The sequence below is a fragment of the Myzus persicae genome, unplaced genomic scaffold, assembly GCF_001856785.1.
Source record: "Myzus persicae strain clone G006 unplaced genomic scaffold, MPER_G0061.0, whole genome shotgun sequence".
NCBI classification, from domain to species: domain Eukaryota; kingdom Metazoa; phylum Arthropoda; class Insecta; order Hemiptera; family Aphididae; genus Myzus; species Myzus persicae.
Genome location: NW_019100615.1, coordinates 95,038 through 120,423, shown reverse-complemented (window position 1 = coordinate 120,423; position 25,386 = coordinate 95,038). Strand labels below are relative to the sequence as shown.

Here is a 25,386-nt window from a genome sequence, read left to right as displayed (position 1 = left end):
TTCTCAAAATTGATCATATTTTTACACCTTAACACTTGGACGCGTATTTTTTGGACATAGATAACAATTCACAGTTGGTCATGTTATTTTGCCATTTTGACAACACTGAATTCACTCATTCATCATAATAATATGGTCCTAATGCGTGTGATGATGTCACGGACGAAAGGCCATCAATAATTTATTATTATTGTTAATGTTAGTATAATAATATACTGCGAATAGGAGAATAGGCAATGTAATCATTGTTATTTGACGAATGGGCGTGGTCGGGTGGAAATGTGGAATGTAAATCCACTGGATCGTGAGTCACTCCAAACCGAACCCCAATCACATTCTTACTCTATGCTACGACCGAAACACCGTTCCCCCACTCCAATACCAGGAAAAATGACCTCGAGACGAGATATTTGCGTTATCGTTGGAATGGTTTATTTTTTTTATAGATTAGCGTAATACAATTTATTACTATACACACAGTTGTAATTTGTAAACAACGAAGTACAAACAGTAATCAGTATACACTATACACCCGACACCGGTACCCTACGGAGTGTTGTTGTGCAGACCTGGCTGACGAACTCTGGCGGAAATTTGTTTGATAAACTATTCGCATTCTTAGGTATCTTTTATAAATTATTATTATTATTATCTATATCTGTTCCGCTGTACAATCAATATCTTGAATCGAGAATATAATTGTATTGCAAATAAAAACAAAATACTTTAATTTAAAGTAATTGTAAATACTTCGCTGAATACTTTTTTTAAATACCTAATTATTATAATTGTTTAACTTCTGTTTTAGAATACCATTATCTTTTTTCAAAAATGTCGTACAAAGTTACTTACTTCAACATCACTGCTCTGGCTGAACCCATCAGATTCCTTCTGTCCTACTTGAACATTGATTTTGAAGACTTTCGTTTTGAACGCGAACAATGGCCAGCACTCAAACCAAGTAAGTTTTTATTGATTATTGCTTGTATGTAGGTACTTAAAATCTTCAACTGCTATATTGTATTATCTAAATACTTTTACTAAATACTATAGGTACCTATTTACTTATTACCTAATATTTATACTTTATTTTTAAAATCTTAATAACTAACGATTTTACTAGGTGCTTATGTATAATTGTATTAATATCTAATTAATATTTACAAGAATAGATACAATATAAATACTATATAATAAATTCAAACCCATGTACAAAAAATATTTGTTCCAGTCTTCATCCCTTGGGAAAAAAGTCTAGCCTTGGACCCGCCTACCTATTCACAATAGTTACAAACATTTGAAAATTAATTTGATCCAAAAATGTATACAATTTTCAGTACAATACATAATGAAGTGCATATAATGCGCATCTGTCACGCAGGAACTTGGTACCTACCTACCTACCTCTATCGGCTCATACGTCAACGCTTCTAGGCCATGAGTATAAGATCTGTGGTGATTTATTACCTGTAATCACAAATTTCTATACACGTACTATTGAAGTCTCTGTCTATAATATATCATATTATATAGTTTTGATAATAGATCTATAAACTTATGGACACAGCTTAAAGAGAGAGCAATCAGTAGATAAGATAGCCAAGAGAGAAAAACTATTCATTTGAGACGCTTCAGTGCTTTTCCCTCATTCTATCTTGTCTCCATGAACTTTAGGCAAAGTGATGTGGTAGGCCAGTTCCATTAATTTATAGGTCTGTGGCTTTAATAAATAGATACTAGATATTTATATAATTTATAGATTATCAATATTATATGCTTAAGTACTAAGCACAATATTATTTTTATTTGTCTTAGCCATGCCATTTGGCAAAGTGCCTGTGTTGGAAATTGATGGTAAAGTATTGAATCAATCAACAGCTATTACTCGTTATTTAGCCAAAAAAGCTGGATTAGCTGGTAGTGATGAATGGGAGTCTTTGTTGATCGATATTGCTGTCGATAACATTCATGATTTACGACAAGGTAAATATTATTATCTAATAGTGATTATAAAATATAATAAATATTGTTTAAATTATTAATGCTAAGTTGGGTGGTAAGTATTATATAATAAATATTATTTTTATAGCATTAGCATTATATGCTTATGATCCAAATGAGGAATCTAAAGAAGCAAAATATGCACCTTTGATCAATGAAACAATTCCATTCTATATGGATAAATTTGAAAAAAATGTTGAAGACAATAATGGATACTTTATAAATGGAAAGGTAACAACGTTTTTAATTTATTAAACTCATTTATAATCTGAAAACAAAATAGATTCTGTACTTAAAAACATTAAATACAACTCAATTTAAAATCAATTTCCTTAAATAATTAGAGTTAGCTACAATAAACTGTCTTTTGTATTTCTGATTGAATGAATGATGACATGTGATACAAGTCATCCTAATTATTGTTATCCTTAATATATACTATAATTTCTCTATTTTCTATCTTCCTTTTAACATGAATAAAAAAATTGCAGAATTAAAAATGTTAATTTTTTCAAGGTCTTTTATAAACTGTTGTGCCCCTCGTCTAATGTGTCTATGCTTAAATTAAGTTTAATTTTATTTTCCAAATTGGTTTTATATTTAATCTATTGTCTTTAATTTATTTAATTTAATTAAAAATCAAAATTAACAACTACAGTGTCTCCATTTAATATTTCAATTACATTTTTTTTTGTAATAAATAAGATTTTAGTTAATAATTAGATATATGAAATTGAAGAATTTTATTTTAATTATATTTTTATTTTTTTCAGTTGTCTTGGGCTGATTTATTTTTTGTAGCTGTTTTAGACTACTTGAATTTTATGGCAAAAATTGATTTGTTGGAAGGTCGTCCAAAATTAAAAGCACTTAAAGAAAAAGTACTGGAAGTACCTCAAATTAAAGCATGGGTTGCTAAACGACCAGCAGATTGTGTTTAAATATCAAACAGTATCAAAAGAAGCACATATTAATTAAAATAATAAGAATATTTATTTTTAATTTAATCATATCTCATTCAGATGAATTTAATTTTTACACATTATATAAAATTATTAAAATAAGGTATTTATTATTTTTTTATGTTAAAGTAAAGCACTTGAAAAGTTTTATAAAAGTTAATAAAGTATTCAGTATACAAGCATATATTTTGTGTTTCTATCCATATACTTCCAAATTTGCTCGATTTCAAACTTTTTTTTTTTAACATTTATTTGAATGTATACTAATGTATTTTAATCTGTAATGATAGTTACAATGAGCATATGAATGGAAATATAAAAGTTGGCTGTGAATGCTTGAGGGGAGCAGCTACACAACAGTAACACTCAACATTTAAATTTAAAATGATTATAAAAAAAGAGAAAATATGAAATATAGATAAATAGCTTAAAATTTGTCAAGAAATTTTAAAAATGCACTGAGTAACTTGAATAAATTATAATTTTATGATGAAGCTGGTTGCAGCTGTTAACAGATATAATAATTAATATTAAATAACTGGAACTGACGGGTATTAATAGATTAATAGAAATAAATTAACTTTTTTATCTATATTTTTGGTTAATTGATGGTTTTTTTCTAGTTTTTCTTTTAAGTTTATAACTGGGGATTATTTTAGTAGTTTGTTTTTAAAATTTTCCTTGGCAATACTTTAGTGATTGATAATTATGTTTAATGTTTTTATACTTGAGGTTCCAAAACATTGAAATGATTTGGTGATATTTTCTTTAACATCTAAGTATCATATTTATTTTATAGAAGCTTGAATCATTTAATTTTATAAATTACCTAAAATTATTAAATCAATGGTGCCTTTTTATTTAGAAATATGCATTTTAATTAATTATAATAAACGGTGTAAGATTAAGTTATAACTATCTACATAATACAAATCAAAATCATTTTTACATTCCCTACCTACATGGAAGAAAACATGTCACAAACAATGCTAGGTATATCACTAATCAGATAGTGAAACAAACATTGAAAAATGAAAATATTTTGCTCCTCCCTTGACATAATTCTGCTGACGCCCTTGGACGGGACCGATGAAAGCGCTACCAAACATCAAGACTGTACAGTGTACCTGCTGTACCTAGCATAGTAGCATATATTGTAAACTAACAACTAGGTATAGACGGTTTTTATTATTATTGGTATCACGTAATTTTTTCTAATAGTTAGAATTGTAATTTGCAAAACAACAAACTAGAAAGCAATAGACTTATAGTTAAAATGAATAGGTACCTACTAAATATTACTTATTTATGACAGTTTAAAAGAAACTGAATAAAAATTAATAAAAAAATGAAAAAATCAACCTCCGTGGACTGTAATTTTAATTGTTAAAGGTTGATTTTATGATTAAAGTATTAATCATTTTCTTTTATAAGTAATTATATTTTACCTATACCCATTTTTCAATAATGTAATAATAAATTAGTATTGCTGCTGGTAAGTGGTAAGATATTTGTTTCAGTATGTATGTAAATAGCAATACCTACTGACCTACCGTAGTTATTTTCAGATAGAATCTAACTATATACATGTGAAATGAAAATCTTTGTACAGGGTAAACTCTGAAACTACTTATCAGATATTCTTGATTTTTTTTAAACGAAAGAGTACCTATGTATAACGGAGAAGATTTCTATCGCAATAGCATTTGTTAATAAACAATTGAGTTTTCTATTAATTAAAATAAACGTGTAAATTGTATACCTATACCTTTTTTAGTAAAAAAAAAGTCGCTAGCTGAAAATAAATAACAATCAAACTCGACAAGCACAGATGCTTCCAGGCAGGCGGTATCGACGTCGAATATAAACAACTATTATAATATTATTCACTTAAGCAAAAAAAAAAAAAACAATTCATTTTATCTGAACATCCAAGCGAATATGTTAGTTTAGTTATTGGTAAAAAAATATTTTTCTTTTTGCAACTTCGAAAGTACCTTACACAGTTACACAGTAAAAATAAAAAATATTTTTAATATCGGGGTCCGATAATAATAATAGAATTATACAATATAATATCCTACCTGATAATATACTGTCAAGTGGGTCTCATTTAAATTTGGCATTTTTAATGGGCAACGAAGCCCTTAAAGCCCTTCGTTTTTAACTAACGAAGCTAGTGTATTATATATTTTTTTGATATTGATTAGGCATATATTTTTATTGATTTTTAACTTAAAATTACATCTAATAACATTTAAGTATATTGTATCTGTCTTTACAAACCTCACTAATATAATCATTTTAGTACCTAGTAATAATAAATACACCATATAATATCAATAAATATTTACCACCCCTTAAAAGAACTAAAAAAATTACCACCTTCAGTATTTTACACTTGCCCCCAAGTCCCGCCAGCAAATATATGACTGATAGTGGGCCGTTAAAATGTTATTTCTCCGCCTTCCCGGACTGTACCGAAGTTCCAATCTGTCTTTGGATGATTACTACTTGGAAGTTGGAGTCTTAGAGTACAGCTGATGTGTATTATAATTATAGTTGTTTTTTAGTTTGATAGTAGAATTACTGTTATGACTAGTAATAATTAGCTATATCATTTAAATATGATGTTTTTAAAAAATGTTTTTAAATTGTACAGCCGGATACATAAAAACTGGACTGTGGCCTACGCGCTCCCGGTGGTTAAAATTGACAGGGGTTATTAAACTTAAATGATATGAATATTTTGAGTTGTTTGGAGGCACTCCAGTACTTATGTTGGAAACCCAAAGCTGCGGACGGGGCATTGTAGTAACGATCACCGGCTAGTTTTCGTATCTCCGACATTAGCTACTTTTTTCAAACTAATAAGGGTGGTTAAACCTTTATGGCAATGAAATTAATAATACAATTTAGTTAATCATTGAGTTAATTCAACTTATATAAACTAATAAGTGATAACGTCAGAGTGGCTAAATGTTTTTAATATAGGTACCTACACTGGCTACACTATCAGAGAATTTGTAGCCTAACTATAAACTGTACAGCTTGGGGAGTTGGCCATTGTGGCTAAAGTGACATGACAAAGTCAGTTTATTGTAATGTGTCCGGTCAGTCGTTTGGACTGCAGCACATAATCCTCGGGTAAATAGAAGCAATCAAAATCAATGGACAATGGTGGATGGTCGCATAATTTTTGCAGTGGCATCATTTAGTTATGTTAGATTTTTGTACCTGAATATTAATAAAAAAATTGTATGTATCTGCCTATTGAAATTTCCTATCAATGCAACTCCTACATGCGTGTGGAATATCACTCGCGTGATGTATACAATCCACTTAATTGACACTTATGCACAAATTTAAACATGCAATTTCATATTTTAAATGGTACAATATACTACAATGACACCGACAAGGGATGCTCATACTTTTTTTAATATTTTAGTATTTCACAGCCATCGGTCACAATATTTAGTTAACTATAAATTATATAATAAATAACTATATTAAAGAATCAGCATATGAGTATATTTTATATAGGTTATATTTAAATACAATATTTTCGAAAACTTTAGATTACCGTGCACAATGTTTTCATTAATTTCGTATCAAAAATAGCCTATATTATGAAACCTACGATGTAATGTTGTTTTATAATATTAAGGTGTTAATAACATACCAGCATACAAATTTTTTTTTTGTAATATTTATGTAAATAATGATCCTATAGCAAATGGATATAGTATGGTATTATTATATTAATACACAGCTATGTTGTGTGTTAGCTATAGACAATAAAGCTCATCGGTGGTTACATACAAGTATACAACACCCATATTTTCTCCGTAGTTATGTCACCGTTGGCGAATGTGCTATTAAAATAGATCTGCAGTTAGGTTTAGCTATTTTAAACACTATTTTACATGATCGAATTTAGCACAATTAATGTTTAAATACTGTACTTTATAATAAATAAATTATAATAATGATTCATTAATAAAATTTTAACTAAATTACTTCTTTGCAATAAGTACTAAAAACTATTGTCAGTAATTTCATCCTATCCTACAATTAAATTCTGTTGTTTTAGACATATTATACTCATTTTATCTTATTAAGAATTAAGATACATTAATAATTGCAGTAATAATCGCAATAATAATAATCGCACATATTTTATACCACAAGAAAGATAAACGCAAGGCAATGGTGTACCCAAATAGACTATCCATGACGCCGTGTAATCAATTTATGTATTGAAGTATAAAAACATACATTTTAAGAGAAATTAGAATAACTTTACTGTCACAACGGCTTAGGCGGTTATTGGTTAAGACACAAACGAAAAATGAAAAAGTCACGTCGACCACTTGGTATGGTACATTATATAATATATTTTTTTTTATATAAAAGATAATCTGTGACCAATCAATGCAATGATCATGGTTTCAGGTATAATATTATGAATTATATAGTAAATAAAAACCCTGGAGTAAAAATATACCTAGTAATCACTAATCTTATAAGCAATAGAAAACTTAAAAAATGGTTAATTACACTAGAGTTGAGTAGTCAAAATGACCGAAGTCTTAGTATTTTTTTTTTAGTCAACGATGCATAATTATTCCAAGTGAACTGTACTGCTAGGTTACAATAACAGTGGTGGAGTTATAGCTACTATTTGTATAGCTACTAATAATATTATACGATGTTTAGAACTTTTCCAATATTTTAAAATCCAGGAAGGATTAAGATGAAGTAAGAAGTTCAATGATACTGAAGCCTGATAATAACATTGACTAGATGATAGGGTCCGTATAATAAGTCTGATATTACTGGCCTTTCATTTAACTAATTAAAAATAAAATTAATTAAAATCGCTTTCACTAATACACCTTTACGATAATTTTGTTGTTATTTTCATAATTTTCTCAAAAACTATAAATACATTTATAAAATGACCTATTGGCTATTGCAAGTACTTAAGTATCGACCACTCGTGTTACATTTTAAATTAATGGAAATATTATAGGAGAATCGTTAAGTGTTTAAGTATAAAACACTAAATAACAATACCTACCAATACATTCTCTGTTTTTTTCAGAATTTAATAACATTATTATTTTTTTATAGTAGAGTAAAACTTATATGCATTCTCTACCATAACTGTATATGATTACTAACCTTATTTATTTTTATTTTTAATGTTGTAAATACATATCTTTGAAAACCTTCAAGAATGGAAATAATAAATAATATGTTTATTGTTTATTTGGACTAACATGTTTTTTATTCTAACAAATAATTATATAAATATTTTTTGAAGTAAAAATAATGTCGAAAAAACATAATTATTCAGCTTGCATGGCAAATAACTCTATTTACAATTTAGTTTTTACACCATAGATCATAATAATATATTGCATTACACGATTGCTGTAACGATGTCCAATATAAACTGTCATATAATATACTCATTTATTTAGGAGTTGCTGAAATTTATTTTAGTCCAGTAAACACTTGCTTATTATTTTATATTTTCAAACGTTAATTTTGTTTCCGATTTCATTAGTAGATAATTGTTTTGATTAGGCATTTGGAGAGTAATTTATATTGAACATCGATCTTTCAAGCGAGTAACACATTTTTGGTTAAACAATTACAATACTCGGTATGATCTACTGGTAAATTTTACATAAAACGTATCATAAAAACAGTAATACTAAATGTAATAATATATTAAATATTACTTAACTATCGTGTTTTAACATATTATAGTATAAATATTAAGGTTTTTAACTATTTAGTTTTAAAAAATAAATGAACAATTATAATACATATATTATTACATTATAATATCATAATACCAATCTAGACTAAATATTGATATCAAAATCAATGTATTTGTTATGCATACACTTAAATATTTAATACCTAGTGAACGTTGAATAGCTTTTGAGCCATACGTAACATATTTTAATGATCTTCTGAATAAATTTGCTCTTCCCGATTATGACTTATTAAAGTAGATTTTTAAACACTAAATAATATTAATTAATATTCATAATACTATGTTATTATGACAACAGCTTACAACAAGTATCATTTTACATAATTCGGTGATAGTTGGTGCTTCGAGGTTGTATAGGGAATATATTTAACTAATATTTTAATATTAGACATTGTTATGTATTCACAAATATAAAATTGTGTACGAAATAATATTATTCACAACATTGTGAATGGTTGCTTAAATGCAATATAATATAATATAATAAATCTTATAAAATAAAAATATGTAGTAATAACACTGATGGAAGGCCATTATTATTAAGACAAAATTTGGTATAGGACCGATAAATGATAATATATATTATTATTATACATTTTAAGATCACTACATGCTTAATTTATCATTAATAAAGTACTATTATATTATTATAATAATATATAAGTCGACTAAATCTGAAACTGAAAGTATTTTATGCTCATTTAATCCATTCATTTCAGAAATGTAGTAAAAATGTAAGTACAATTTAAAATAATTAAAATAATATTAACAGAAACTTGATCTCGATTACTGTCGGATGTTATTTTTCAATTACTTTACTTGAAATACTGTTTTAAATAATAATCGGAACATAACTAAGTACAGTTGTGTATTAAAAAAAAACAAAATAGTTTAAATTACGACTGACACAATAATACATATTATATATTTTATAATATAAAGGAAAAAATTGACACGAATATATTGTTAAATATATATATTAATGGTAACGGTTAATACAAATGCAAAGGAATACAAATTGCAGGTACAAGAAGTATTGTATACTGGGAAAATGCATGACGCGAAGAAAAACGTAAAACGGTATTTACTGTGTGGAATATTTTATGCAAATTTACAATTTAATAAAAATATAGTGCTGAATAACCCCAAACCAGTACCATCTAGGTATCCTACAGCCGCTGTACTGCGTCGTAAATACTCGTCTTTGTTTAGATTTATTTCTGTTTTGAACTTTTTTTATTCACTTTGAAAGTCCTGAGATGCAACGACTAACGAGTTTGAGTTTGAGTAGTTGTGATGTCTTAATATTATTAGAATTGAACCAAATACCAGATACCTAGTCAGCATACGGTGGAATCTCGATAATAGTTGACGAAAAAGAAAAATATCCTCTCAGAAGCGTCGTATTATGTGTAGCTGGCGATTAGTCAATGCGGAAGTAAACAGATAGGCAATTTTTTTTTTGGCAATGAACCATTATAGTGGGCGAATGATCATCACAGTAGGTTTTATTCTTAAAGTTACAAATTATTGTTATGATACAACTATCGATTTGCAATTCTTTGGGCGATTCGCAACATCAACCCACCCGTCGTTTAGCGATAGTACTTTTTTATTGCACGTCCCTGCTAAACAATAATAAAACCAAATTGCTGAACATTAACCACATAATATATCGAATAACGTGAATCTGACCATGTCCGTATAGAAATAGGAAACTAAATAAAAATATTTATTGACGTCGCTCAGTAAAGTAACACACGTTCTACATATTATAATAAGTACCGTTTGCGAGTAGGTATCTACTCTTATTACACTATTTAGTTTATTTGAGTGTGGGTATACTTGAAAACATTTCCGGTGTTTAGATGAAACGGGGGTTTATTTTATGAGTGCTTGTCAGACAAAACACCGACATTGAAAGGAGCTAGTTGTTCGGTGAGAGGGGAGTGGTAGAGGTTTGGTAAACAGGGCCAAGAAACCGCGTCACTCTTTATAATTATTAGAAGTAAATATATGCGTAGCGTACCAAATAATTAATCCCTTTTACGATTGGCCAGTCGGCAAGACCTAAGACGTTTAATCAAATCTCAGACATTTGGTTGTACGAGCCAAACATAAACTTCTCAAATGACCGTCGAACTCTTAATAGCGTATAATATAATCAAACAAACAACAACAAAAAATTCAAATTTATCTCTTACGTCCATAAAATAGTGTATCACTCGTGCGTAATGGCCGATAGAATTAGGTATATTGAGCATTACCCAAAGTTCCTACAAAAAGTAGCTATTAGTTTTTTCTTTACACAACGGAACAGATGCTAGAAAACCATTTAACCATCACAATAGTATAATATCTGATTACTGATCAGAGTACCTATCGTTGTGGTTTAAATCATATTTTCTAAGCTAATGACTGCTTGACGAAAAAAACTGATGGTTGAACTCAAAATCATAATTGGTAAATTTTAACGAAGCAAGCATATTAAACATACCTACTTTTAGACCACACCAAGAGTATGTTGAAAATGTGGTTAGCAAAATATTTCACTGTTTTTTATATTCGTTTTAAAATAGAATTATTACAAAAATCAAAAAAAGCTTAGCATAAATCACTTAAAAAAAAATAAATAAAAAAAAAATAGAAAATAATAAAAGCTACAGTGATTTATTCCTACATTTATTTATTTTTCATACTAAACAGCTTATACCTAGTAATTTGTTGTCATGTTTGGTTTAAAAAAAATACATCATGCATTATATATTGTATTCAATTTTTGATAAATAGAATTATCTCACACCCACGGGACTTGAGAGTTATCGAGATCCCACTGCATCAACATTGTTTATTATATTATATTATGTTTTCTGGAATTGTTTTTATATTTATTTCCTACTTATATTAAAGTTAAAACAAAGAAAGTTTTGCAGTGATACTTAAAACTATTCAGGAAATTAATCAATTTTCACTTTTTCTCACAAACGCACATGGGTGCATAATAAACACGAACACACACCAGACATATTACATATACCTACCATCCCATTTTGAATTACAATAATGAAAAATATTGAGATTACATTTTTAAGTTCTATATACTTTTTGGTCTAGTCTTTTATAATTCATTTAAAGTTTATATACATACATATATAAACAATGAATAAGGAAACTCGCTGTATTTAGTCCCCGTACTCTCAAGTTTTAAATATTTAATTTGGGTATTGGTTATTATACATCATTGACTTAACGTGAATATTTATAAATTAAATATAATCAAGTAAGATTGAACGCATACGAATTAAATTATTTGTCATCGATCGGTTATCAAGCACACTAAACTATATTATATTTTTTATTATACAAACAAAATTAAACAGATGTTTCAAACAACGAACATAGGTTGGTCATTAATATATTGGGGTATGTGATACAATGTTGGACTCGTGTAATAGAGACGGTGTTTTTATTTTGAGCTTGGAAAAATAATATTTGTGTGCTCTCTAATACAACGAATATAAAACATCAAAGGTAAGTTGGCCTACAAAAACAACAACATGAGCTGACATTGGTGTATATCGAATTTCTTCTTCCTTTTCGTTTCCATTTGCTGTTTTCTGGTTCTAACGCTGCATTTTTTTCTGCAAATATAAGTAATAATAATACTATTATTATTTTTTTCAAAAAAATATGACGAATAATGTACTATCTTTATCAAAATATCAAATACCCAAGCATCAAAATAGTGAAATGAAGATCAACAGTGAAGAGTATATTTGTTAGAAAATTACATAATTACAGTTGTAATCAACAAGAGTACAAGACTATACAGTATACAAGGGTATTATTATAACTCAAAAGTCATAAAAGATAACGAGCACATACATTATGGTCAAATTTCTACCTAAAGTGTGAAATATATTTATTTTAACTCTTAATAGGCTTAAAAAAAAAATGTAAAATTCTTTATCATTTTTGTACAAATTGATGATTATTAACAAAATGTAATATTTTGATATTGGAAATTAATATCGAATAGTCGTTTTGATATCAAAATTACCGATCTGAAAATATCATGCGATTTAGACTTTTGAAACCTTTGTACAATTAATTTATAAAGTTTCAACTGTTCAGTATTGAATGTTTGAAAAATAATTTCTTTACTAGAATTTAAAAAAAAAATTACTAAGAACGAGTAAAGTAAAATATAAATTTATTTAAAACTGAATTTTCTTTTATTATACAAGAAGAAAGATTAAAGATTAAAGAACAGAATATAGAACTTTATGAATATCAGAACATAAAACTTAGATTTTTTGGATAAAAAAATAAAGAGTGTTTTATTAAATTATATAACATAACCATTAAATATATTTACCGTAGTTTTTTCTTATTTTTATCGTTTAAATATAACGCAAAGAAAAGTAATAATAAAAAATAAATGGTTTTTGTTATACGCGTAAATCGTCCATAATATACATAGTTATAGCTTATAATATATATACCAGCTGCGGTGTCTTGTTGTGGAAGGAATTCTTGCATGTCTTGGATGAGCCTGGCCAGGTCTTGACTGTCTTTGGCTATGCTACAGATTTCTTCTTGATTGAAGTCCGGTTGGATTTGCTTGCACAAAAGTATTTGACTAATGACGTTGCCGATGTTTGACGGCCCGGCACGGTTTTCTGTGCAGTGCATAATATTAAAAAGGAACACAAAATTAATAATATCAATGTATATTAGCTGTAAATGACGTGAAATTATTGGCTTGGGTTCTATCAGTGTAATTTTTTCGATTTTCACCAACCAAAATATCCTGTCATGTCCATCGGTATAAGCTGCACAAGACGACTACATTTTCCGAGTTCTCGCAACATCATCTGGCACAGGTAGAACAGCAGGGCCAACTCGGGGTGATCCAACAGCGATGATTCTAAATTTGACCTGCAAAAAAATAAAATCAGATTTATTTATTTTTTTAATCGAGCCGCGTAAGTTTTTAAAACGAATTCCTAAACGTCACTCAATATATGTGTATACATGGCCACAACTCGCTGGTGCGTGCAATATCGATTAGACGCGTGTCACTGTACCTACCTATATAATTTTGGGTGTAGGCAACGCTGCGCTGCGACGTAAATCCCCCGACCGGGTTGGCGAGATTCGTACATTATATATTATATATATTTATTGCATTTATAACGATTATACATATGTTGATATATATATATACGCATGATATATTGTCTACATTTGCTGGAATGTAATTACTTTATATGGGTATCGTAAATTTAAAATGCAATTTAATCGGTATTGTTTTAAAAATACATTTTGTGCATGCTTTGCAGCCTATGTATAATATATTTGTGAAGATGGACATTCCATATTAATTAGAATTCGAGTAGTTACATTTCAAAATTAATTTCCGGATTTATCTTTTCTTATTCAACTCACATTTATTTTATGAAATATCAACTTTATTTTTCCCACAAATATATCTTCCCATTTCGTTCGAGGTTCTTAATAGCTTCATATTTTGTTTAATACGTCAATTGGATTTAACGGAGTGTAGTTTGTGAAGCAGGCTGTAATGGTTTTCGAAAGTAAATTCAGTAATTATATCGACAGTTTGGGTATTCGGTTTTAAAGAAATGATTTGTTTACAGACTTTTAAAGTGGCCACATCTGTTATTTTTCTGAATAAAGGTAAAAATCTATTTTTTTAAAATAATTGATTAGTAAGAATCAATGCGTTTGGATCATCAAAAAAAAAAAAAACTGTAAAATGAAAAATGAATATAACTTATGAATGTTATATTACATATTTTATGACATCATGTAGTTAGGTAACAATTTATACTTCAAAAATATTTTGCCAGGAAAAATTATAAAAAATAATATTATAGTAACAATATATGTGGTAGGTACCTGCGGTGGGTATATTATTTTAAATTAAGTACCTAGTACTTACTAAGAATAATGGCAAAACATACTCACTGGTTCATGTGAAACGATAACTTTCATAAAACCTTCCAAGTAACAGAAATTCAATATCTAGAAGGTCCATATTTCATTAGCCTCTTAGTAAATCAAAACTTATATTCATCAATTAAGTACCTTCTTGGTATCTACCTATTTACACTATCATTTTTAGTATCATATTTGATTATTATTATCATTATGAAATCATAATAATTACGCATAATACTACATATTACTAAAAAACCGAAACCGTATTATTCAGAGTATTCCATATAACTTTGTAGAATGTTAAATATTAGAATAAAGAATGTTTTATTGTAAAGTAGTTTAAAAGGAATAATTAAGCTAAGAAAAAATACTTGAGTGTATAATATACTAATATAAAATACTTAAATGAATCAAAGGATTTAAAAAAAATTTGATTTTAATTTTTCTACATCATGTTATAATATTATTATAGTATTAAGGTACATCAGATTATATTTTTATTTACTATTTGAGAGTAAAATAGTCTAAATAATCATAATGTATATTGTATATAAATTATAAATATCGAACCAACAGTCAATTTTGTATTGGCATTTAATGTTTGGGTGCGTTGCGGATAGTGGTGTGCCAAAATTGAGCGAGGTATCTGCCACTCCATTCCACTTATCTAAACATTAACATTTAAATGGTTGTAAATAACTGACTATTGGTTTAGTGTTCGATATTAAAAAATGATAAAAAAATCACTTGGTATAGTAATATATTTATAGCTACATAAATAAAAATAAGCTGCAGTGCAACAATTCGACTGGTCGGTAACCATGTTTTTAGTATACGATGAAATACGCAGTCATTTATATACATAATTTATATCAGTTTTAAATATTTGTTCAATCGCGGTATATAAACTGTATAAGAATCATGGCAACCAAATAATTTCAAATCTGTAGCAAATAATAATATTCCCATTTAATCGCTCAGTTAAACTCTCTCGTGGATGTGGTATGGTACACGATGTCATAATAATAATAATAATATAGCTGTACAAATTTTATTGCATTTTTGAGTTTGCGGATCTATGTATTATAATTAGATGTGTCTCTATAATATTATATCCGACTTTAGCAATGATCGTGATTACAATTATGATAACATGTGTGTTGAGTTCGAAATCGAGTCTTTGCGACGACGAATACCAAATTGAAAATAACGGCGAGGGTGAGTTATATTATGTAAACGACCAAATAGCTCGTACGAATCGAATGCATATTTATACGTAAATATACGTAAATTGTTGTTTTAGTGGCTCACTCGGGAATATTTTAAAAGGGATCAAATATTCAATAATCACTTTTTTTTTTGGTTTCCTAGTATAAGTGTGGTTTAATTCATAACTACCGGGTAGATTAATAATTAAGATATTATACCTATGTAAGAAAGAAGGTAGCAAATATATGTATTAAGTGCCAACGTATTTAGTAGGTATATTTTTTTGGGTAGTTTTAATAAATTATTATTCAATTTGTAATTGTGGCATTTTGTTAAATTATAAAGTTCTTACTGTTCTTACTTAGGTACCTATTCAAACAGTAATAGTTTTTCTATAAGTAAAAAGCATCTTCTTAAACAAATTATCTGTTGAATTCAAAGGTAAAAATATTATCCAGCCCTCCCCTCCTCCCTATCTCCGTTTTTTTAGACATCCTTTTGGAGCATATTAGAATTGTAAATTTATATTAGAACGCTAAATATTATTTCATTTACAGAGTGATTTACCAAGTATACTTTACCTCTTTTTTCTTCGTTAATGGAATTATTGAAAATATAATCTTTGAAAATTTTAAATAAACTTAAGGACCAAATTTTCAAATTCTTGAGATTAGTTGTACCTATGACAAGGAGTGTCCTTTAAAGATACAAACTTCTGTTTTTCAAATGAGAACCTTTTTCCAACTCTAAATTATGTAGTGGATAATTTAAACATTTGACGTATCAGAATAAAAATTCATAAAAGTAGTTTTTAAGTTAATTAACTTAGTGAACTCAGGATAATAGATCTGTGATGATGGATTCGTAAGATATCGGGCAATAGTGATTTGAAATTTTTAGAGATTAATATTCATCTATCATCAATATTATTAATTTGTAAAAATGGCCCAAGTATGATAAATACGAGATTCGATATTACATCTATTTTATTTTTTTGTAATTATTTTTTATTATCTTTAGTACAAATATTTTTGTAACAGAAAAATTATTAGTTAAAATTTTGAATTTGGCAAATTAAAATTATAATAGAAAATAAGCAAAGTAAAAATTTTCAAAAAAATTGTACTCTTAATAATTAGCTTGATAAAAAACGTAAATAGAAAAAAAGTTCTCATTTGGAAATAGAAGTTTGCATCACTACAGGACACCTCTCGAGTACCATAAAACAATTAAACAATCAAATAATTAAACAATTAAAAAATGGTCTTTGAGTTAGTAAATTTAAAAATTCCAAAAATCAGAATTTAAATAAATTCATTATTAAAAAAATAACGGGAACAAGAATGCTCTGTGAATCACCTTGCTTATAATTTTTCATTTGACTACATTTTAATGGCATAAAAACATTTTTTAATGTTGAAATTTCAATAGGAAGGGTTTCAGGCATAAAAATTCTCCTCCCTTGTTCCTTGGCACGCAACTGCAGTTTGATTTACGTCAAAAAAAGTACAACTGTTTCTTGTAATATATAATATTACCTAGGTGAATACGTCATATTAATATATTATAATCTAAATCATTATTAAGGGCTTACGATAACACGAAGAAAACATTTTAAGAATTCACAAATCCGAAATCAGGTTCATTTAAGCATCAAATGTTTTAACCCAACTAAACTGTATTTTATATTGAGCGGAGTGTCTAGAAAGTTTGGAAACCTTCGGTATTAATATTGTGTACACTATACGTATATATATAACGTTTACAAATTTATTCTACAGATTGGGTATCCGGCCTGTATATTTAATATGTTTAGGTACACGCTTGTATAAAAGCTTCACAATTCCAAATCAAAGAGAAAATGAAATGGTGTCTGGTCTCGGACAATTTCTGTATCTGACATTAATGAACCTATATGCTGTTATAAATATGTTTATAGCACATAAAGACCCGACGTCGACTTCATGAAAAGCGCCCATGAAAAGCACTTGATTCATTTCTACATCAACAGCCGTACAATGTACAAAATATAATATTATAAGTGTATTGTATTATTATACATGTTTATATTTACTTGTTGTTTTAGAAAAAAAATTATGACTACCTAAATGAATGTAGACGTCGTGTCTTATTTATTTTAGCCCTGATATAAGTTGAATGTTCACCACACAAAACGTGCCCATCACATGCTAAAATATACCCCAGCTCTAAAATGTTTTTAATTAAGGGGAAAAGTTTTATCAGCATTTTGCAATTAATTATTTTATACATGAAACAAAAACGAGATGAAAGGATAAACTTTCGTAATATCGGATCCTAAATCAAATATTTGGTGAGATCTTTTGTTTTGCTAAACGTATACACAATACACTGTCCGAAAACAATAATAATAAAGGCCCCGTTGTTGATAAAACTGCTTATTCTTTATGACAGTCTCAGACGAGATCGCTGCATAATCATGGCCTGTTAAAAATCGTAAATTTAATCGTCACATTCCCAATGGCCAACAATAATTGTGTGGCGCGTGTGTGTATAACACTGTACCTATATATACAATAATTATAGTGGTACTACGACGATAGTGGAATCTGGATCCAGACCCCACTTGTCAAGTTGTATCCTATCGCTTTATAAAAGTAAACATTTTTTATTTTACCGATTTGGTTAATGAATATATGTAGCATCTTTTGTCATAGTTTAATATTAACATGCATGTTTTTCGGACTTATATAACTTCAAACGGAATCGATACGTATATAGACTGTAGGTGAGTGGCTGAGCGTCTTAATCGATCCCCTGCTTAAATAAAAGCTGAATAAAGTTCAACCAATCAACTGACCAATATGCAATTAATTTTGTTCTAGTCGCGATCAGTGAAATATCATTTCCATTTATGGTGAACGTGGCCGGTACTTCGTCGAGCAAACCGGAATTCACGAACCGGAGATTGCACCGGGACTACCGAGTCGGTACTAGCGAACTATATGATCACAACCAAGAGAGACGACATCGACGTCACACGCTGCAGGTGTACTCAAAGAAGTCATTTAAGGTCGTTACGGGCAGACCAAGCAATGCGTTTTTAAGAGACGAGGAAAAATCTGTGTTCGATAAGTATGAAGGCGTGTTTGGCCGCTGTGATGGACGCGGTAAACGAGTTATAAGAAATTGACCACTGAATCGTCAAATTGTCTCCTTCGTCGTTGTTATTCATAATAATATAACAATAATAATTATATAATTAATAGTTAATCAAGCATTCCATTATTTTTGGATAGTAGGTATTGGTATTGTTTGTTATTATTTATTTAAATGGACTTTAATATATTCGGACGAAGAGCTTTTATTTATATGCAGTTTTTTAATCGAATTTTTAACCTCCACAGCTATATAATAAATTACTAACCGCTGCGGTGCCTATCGGTTTTTTGTAAGCATTTTCGAAACTATAATACAGTAGCGAAATAAAATACGTATTTCGATTTATTTTACGCTTGGAAGTTTACCAATAGCCAAAGTACGTACTTGCGTTTGTTACGTATACCTATATCATATTATATTATGCATTATAAGTGTATTTAGACATTTATATTTATATATATTATAAATTGCATACTAGTAAAAGTTTTGAAAATAAATGTTATTTCATTTGTACCTATGTATGTAAACAGACTGTATTCAAATCGATGTCTCGATATAATAATAATACTATGATTAAGTTCTGAAACTTGGAAGCATATTTTATATGCCCACACATTATTCCACTGCATAATTTATATACGTAAATACATTTATATAATTATATCTCATGCATGGTCGAAAAGTTACATAATATCAGTATGTTAGTAATTTCATTTCAAAATATATTTGATTTAAATATTTTGGAAACAAATTTTCTCGCAGTTTTTGCACATATATATATTTTCAACTTTCATAAATAATCTGATGATAAATAAAATGATGGAAAAAATAATCAATAGTTCGCTTATATTATATATTAATAAAAACATAATAAATAAAAAATAATATAATACTATACATGGTAAATGGTAATCATCGAATAATTTGCTTAGCTTATAATTACACAGTATGAATGTTAGCACTATTGTTAGCACGTATTTTCCAATGTTTGAAGATAATTGATTTAAAAATTGCATGCATTATTGATACGTCATGCTAATGACCATCCCATTTTAATATTTCATTTTCAACATAAATAAATTCCATGTATAAGGATCAATAAAAATAAATTAGTAATGAAATCAATAAATTATACTCGAATTTGCGTCACCTAGTTAATATTTTGAATTTCAACGAAAGTAGTAACTGTATAATCTTAGCTGAACAATTTCGCCAAAAACTTGGCGGTTACACAATAACCACATATATATAAAATGTGTTTTGTACAGATAATCCTATTAATCTTTATGGTAAAAAAAATGTGTATGTAGAGCATTGGCTTAAAGTTTAAAAAAATGTTTAATACAATTTTTAGTCTTATATAATATGGTATAAACTAATCACAGCAAATAAAACTATACTAAACAAACTACACACAGTGATCATTAGCACCTACGCGCATAAAAAAAATATTTATAAAAATATAATACGCACAGGTAGGTACGCAATTGATGCAAGTATAATACAAAAAATAATATAATAGTACTATTATAAAACATACTCATGTTTATATCGCAGCAGGCTTAATTACAATTCACAAAGCAAAGGTATTTCTATGGACAATTTTCCAGGGAGTAAAAACGTTTGAAAAGTTTCGAGTAGCCCTATTTATCGATTGGAAACCGAATCCAGTTGGTATTTAAAAGGGGTCGTTTAGTTTTTACTATTATTTTCAAAGACGTTTCCCTGAGCTTAAATACCACAAATAGCAATAAATATTTAACATTCTAACTATGCAGTAACTACCTAAATAGGTACCATATGGTAAATTGGAATTTTAAATTATGCACCGTTATTTTGTCCACATGAGTCTTAAACAGAAGTGATGATTTATAATTTATAATAAAAATAAAACACTATTATCCAGCACCGAGGTGAGTTGAGTACGACAAAGGTATTCAATACACTGTATCTATTATATTTTGTCAGTAATTTGATTCCGTTAATTTATTGTTTTATATAATTATAGATATCTCAATTATAAAAGCAAAAAGTGGGAAAGTAGGTAACCGCTCTTCTGTACCTATTCTAGGTGTTTAGTATACGGATTACCTAGTCATTGAGTAAGTATATAATTAATATTGTGTTAAATTTGAATTCAATGATGATTCATTGCATAAAAAAACAATTCTGAGCGAATACGGTCTGTTAGAAATAATATTATATTGCTATTCAAGTGATAAATATTTAACTATTAGAAATGCGGTAGGTCAAATTAATTCTTACTAAAAACATTCCATTTAAAAATATCAGTATGTGTATAAATTATGATAAATAATAGTTTACGTTAATGTTTCAAGATTCCATGAATTGTATTATTGAACTACAACAATGTAATAATTAAAATCGTTGTTCTCCGTTTAAATATCTAACTAAGTTCTAAATTTGAACTTTAGATGTCAATAAATATAAAAAGTGGACACACACATATATATATATATGTATTGATTATAGTAAGAACTACTTAGTTACTAGGAACCTTAATTAGCTAAATTTTAGCTAGATTAGCTTTAGCTACACAATTTGAATATTTGAAACATTTTTAACTACAAAATAATTTTCAGGTTTTCATGATTTGGTCAAAATGTTATCCTCCAAATGATTATAAAAAAAATCTCTCCTATGTATCATAAATATTTTTAAATAGCAATAATAAAATCTTATGTTGAACCTTATTGTATTAAATATTCAAGATTTTTAACTAAGTGCATTTTTATTTCATCAAAATTTAAAGAAAATAATCAAACATTTTAAAATCAATAAAATCTATGTTTATCTCAAAAAGGGTCGTAACATTTTGAAAATTATTTAATGCTTAGGAAATTGTAGTATGAAAATTGAGTGACAGTTTAAAGCATCTTTGACGTAACTACATAAGTATACCAAAAAAAAATTCTCTTTTTTCCTTAATTTGTTTTGATATTCCCGATTATTTTGAAAAACACAAAGAATATTTTACTTTTGACCACCAAAGTCTCTAATAGATTAAATTTACTATAAGAAATAACTCTCACTGTTAAAAATAAAGTATGCTTTTTACAAGAAAATATCTCAAGAGTTCGTGAGATTGAAAAAATGCATCTAAAAAATACACTGTTCTGAATCTAAAATGCAAACTGGGAAGTGATGGGTATTTTAGTTATAATTTTAATTTTAAAATGTTTTCATTCAAGTAACCCGTAATATAAAAGTGTATTTTTTTGACAGAAGTTGTTAATGAAAATGTTTTATTACATTCACCATAAAATAAATAAATAAATAAAACTTTAAAATTTAGCGCCTTACATAACATTATGTTTTTCTTCATTCTTTTAAAAATTATTTTTTAGGTTTTTACTAAATTTAAAATATCTTTGATTAACTCAATTAACATTGTATCTATATTTTATAGACTATAGGATTTACGTAATTTTAAATAACTTATAATATTAGGTTTTTAAAATCATTTTGTGTACGTTTCAAATATTTATTAACATTCCATATTATAGCTTTATAAATAGATAAAAGATTGTAAATGATTTTGAAAACAAATTAATTAAATAATGCTCAGGAAAATATTTTCAAAAGATTAAATCAACGATTGGTTTTTGAAATCACACTATGAAACAATTTTCTTTGTTTTTTTTTCTATTTTTAGATTTTAAGTTAAAAGTTTGAAAAATACATAGTAATTCGGAGCTATAATAGATATCAAACAACTTAACATAATTTCTCAATGGTTTGCAACTTTGAAAAAGTCATAAGTAATTTTTTTTTCTCCTGAATCTTCTCTAAGTTGTTTGACCTTTAAGTTTATATTGTGTTGAATTATAAAATTGAAATTGTTATTAACTACCTATATTGTTATATATATTTATATAATTGTGCGCATCATAATCTAATTGGATGATTCGACAAATTCAAAGTTAATTACATAAATTATGCAGATTTTCCATGCAAGTAAGTTTTAACTTGAAAACCATCGAAAACCGTATAAATTGACAGTTATGAAATTAGAGTGAATATTTATGGGCTTAATGAGAAAATGTCCCGGATTTCGAACAATCGATCATGGTAGTGATGTGTTGCGTGACGACGATGATCTCTAACCCAATAAATGCAAATCATAAAATATATCCATTATAATAATATTATGTCCGGCATCCCTGACGGTGACCGGAATTCGTCAACAGGCTTTAAATGGAGCAGATAGTATTATATTATAATATATATGTTATGTGGATAATAGGTAAGCGTTGTTTGTTGACGAGATGGAATGTTTACCCATGATTGTTGGGCCAAAGACATTACTCAGTATAATATTTTACTATTTACGAGTATATCATACTGATGCATAACTAACCGAATGATAATACATTTATCTTGATAAGTTAATATCCTAATTCAATTAAAAGAGAACATTAGGTTTGTAGAATTTCACATTTCATACTTATGTAGCTAATGAATTATGTTTTTAATATTTTATTTTGTGTTTTGGATTTCTTTCAGAGCAAATAAGCTGTACTTGTACTTACTATCCATATTGGACATCAGTGGAGTGATCAGTTTTTTTAAAAAAGGGGATATGAAATTTTGACTGTTCTCAGACCACGTAATATTATATATATTCATTGGATCATTGCTTTATCATAAAATTGATATGACAAAAAAAATTAAAAGAAGCATATGACACTCTCGTTCTCACCTACGTGAGCATTTGCCCGTTAGGTATAATGGAATATATATTTTATATAGGTCTAACAATTACGTGATTTGTTTGTTCGTATACTCTAGTCCAGTGGTCTCAAACACGCGGCCCGCAACCCCTTTTGATGTGGCCCGCAATAAATATTTATTTCTTCAAAAATTGTTTGATTTTTTTGTTTTATACATTCGTAATAGGAATTTCCCAAAATAATTTAATTCGATCATGATAAGCACAATGCGATAAAAATAATCTATTAAGATAAGTGTTATTATTTAACGTGTATTACGTGTAGGTACGGGTTCTTATTATACTCAGTTCGTGAATGTAGTTTGTGTGCGCTACTCGTTCAATAAAATGTCAAGTGTTAAACGTAAAATCGGTCAAGAAGGACGTATTTTTCAAGAAAAATGGGGCTATGCATATTTTTTTACCAGTTGTAATTCTGTTCCTATATGTTTAATATGTAAACAAAGTGTATCAGTCATCAAAGAGTATAACATTAAAAGACATTACGACACTAATCATGGTAAGATTTACGATAAATTTGTTGGAAAGTTACGTGAAGAAAAATTTGAAGAATTAAAAAAAAGTCTTTTACATCAAACAAAATTGTTTGATAATATAAGAAAAGAAAATATCGAATCAGTTAAATGTAGTTATATCATAGCAGAAAAAATTGCTCGTGCTTCAAAACCGTTTAGTGATGGCGAGTTCATTAAAGAGTGTATTGTTAGTGCGGTGGAAGTTATATGTCCCGAAAAAAAACAAGCATTTTTAAATATAAGTTTAAGTGGAAATACTATTGCTCAAAGAATTGAAGAAATGGCAAGTAATGTTAAACAACAATTACATGAAAAAAGTAAGAATTTTTTAAATTTTTCTATTGCTATTGATGAAAGTACCGATATTACAAATACAGCACAGTTGGCTATTTTTATCCGTGGAGTTTTTGATAATTTTGATGTAACAGAAGAGCTCTTAGATTTAATTCCTATGACTGACACTACAACAGGAAGTGATTTATATAATTGTGTGGAGAAATGTCTTAATGAATTAGAAGTAGATTGGAAAACATTTTCAAGTATAACTACTGATGGTGCTCCCGCAATGTTAGGTGTAAAAGCGGGATTGGTTTCTAGACTAAAATCAAAAGCCTTGACTTATGGTGTAGAATTGAAAAGTTTTCACTGCATCATTCACCAAGAATCCTTATGTTCGAAAAAATTGAAAATGGAACATGTTATGAATATAGTCATTAAAACTGTTAATTGGATTAGATCTCATGCATTGAATAATAGACAATTTAGTGCACTACTTGAGGAAATGGATGCTCAGTATGGTTGTTTGATATATCATAGTGAAGTGAGATGGCTTAGTCGTGGAGCAGTGCTACAAAGATTTTTCAATTTATTAAAAGAAATTAATTGTTTTATGATATCTAAAAATAAAATTGTTTCGGAACTGAATAATATTGATTGGATTAAAGATTTAGCTTTCCTTGTTGATATTACTACACACCTAAATGTTCTTAACGTACAATTACAAGGAAAAAATAAAGTTATCACAAATATGTGCGATTCGAT

At 27.9% G+C, this 25,386-nt stretch overlaps 3 protein-coding genes and 1 long non-coding RNA gene across 7 annotated transcripts in view; 3 read left to right on the top strand and 1 right to left on the bottom strand.

The window, feature by feature from the left end:
- The first annotated feature begins 374 nt into the window (after positions 1-374).
- On the top strand, positions 375-3,018 carry LOC111036834 (glutathione S-transferase-like). Of its 3 annotated transcripts, none has more exons than XM_022319057.1 (5): positions 375-622; positions 809-961; positions 1,816-1,983; positions 2,090-2,232; positions 2,775-3,018. In XM_022319057.1, the coding sequence occupies exons 2-5, from the start codon at positions 832-834 to the stop codon at positions 2,940-2,942; spliced, it is 609 nt and encodes a 202-aa protein (XP_022174749.1). In that variant the 5' UTR covers positions 375-622; positions 809-831; the 3' UTR covers positions 2,943-3,018. The 3 variants fall into 3 exon arrangements, with proteins under 3 accessions (XP_022174749.1, XP_022174758.1, XP_022174768.1); XM_022319066.1 differs by having other exon boundaries at positions 620-736; XM_022319076.1 differs by lacking the exon at positions 375-622 and adding an exon at positions 643-742.
- LOC111036845 lies at positions 1,010-1,745 on the top strand. Its single transcript, XR_002604811.1, has 2 exons — positions 1,010-1,469; positions 1,534-1,745. It is a non-coding gene; the product is annotated as an uncharacterized LOC111036845 (long non-coding RNA).
- Positions 3,019-9,662: 6,644 nt separating the features above from the next.
- LOC111036867 overlaps positions 9,663-25,386 on the bottom strand; it is a 99,195-nt gene continuing 83,471 nt past the window's right edge. For both annotated transcript variants that reach the window (XM_022319129.1, XM_022319119.1), the window contains 3 exons: positions 13,565-13,701; positions 13,266-13,442; positions 9,663-12,401 (listed from right to left, as the gene is read on the bottom strand). In XM_022319129.1, the coding sequence (XP_022174821.1) occupies positions 12,286-12,401; positions 13,266-13,442; positions 13,565-13,701 (430 nt within the window). In that variant the 3' untranslated portion in view covers positions 9,663-12,285. The remainder of the gene's footprint in view (positions 12,402-13,265; positions 13,443-13,564; positions 13,702-25,386) is intronic.
- On the top strand, positions 15,725-19,255 carry LOC111036877. The gene is made up of 2 exons (XM_022319140.1): positions 15,725-15,945; positions 18,801-19,255. The coding sequence occupies exons 1-2, from the start codon at positions 15,855-15,857 to the stop codon at positions 19,106-19,108; spliced, it is 399 nt and encodes a 132-aa protein (XP_022174832.1). The 5' UTR covers positions 15,725-15,854; the 3' UTR covers positions 19,109-19,255.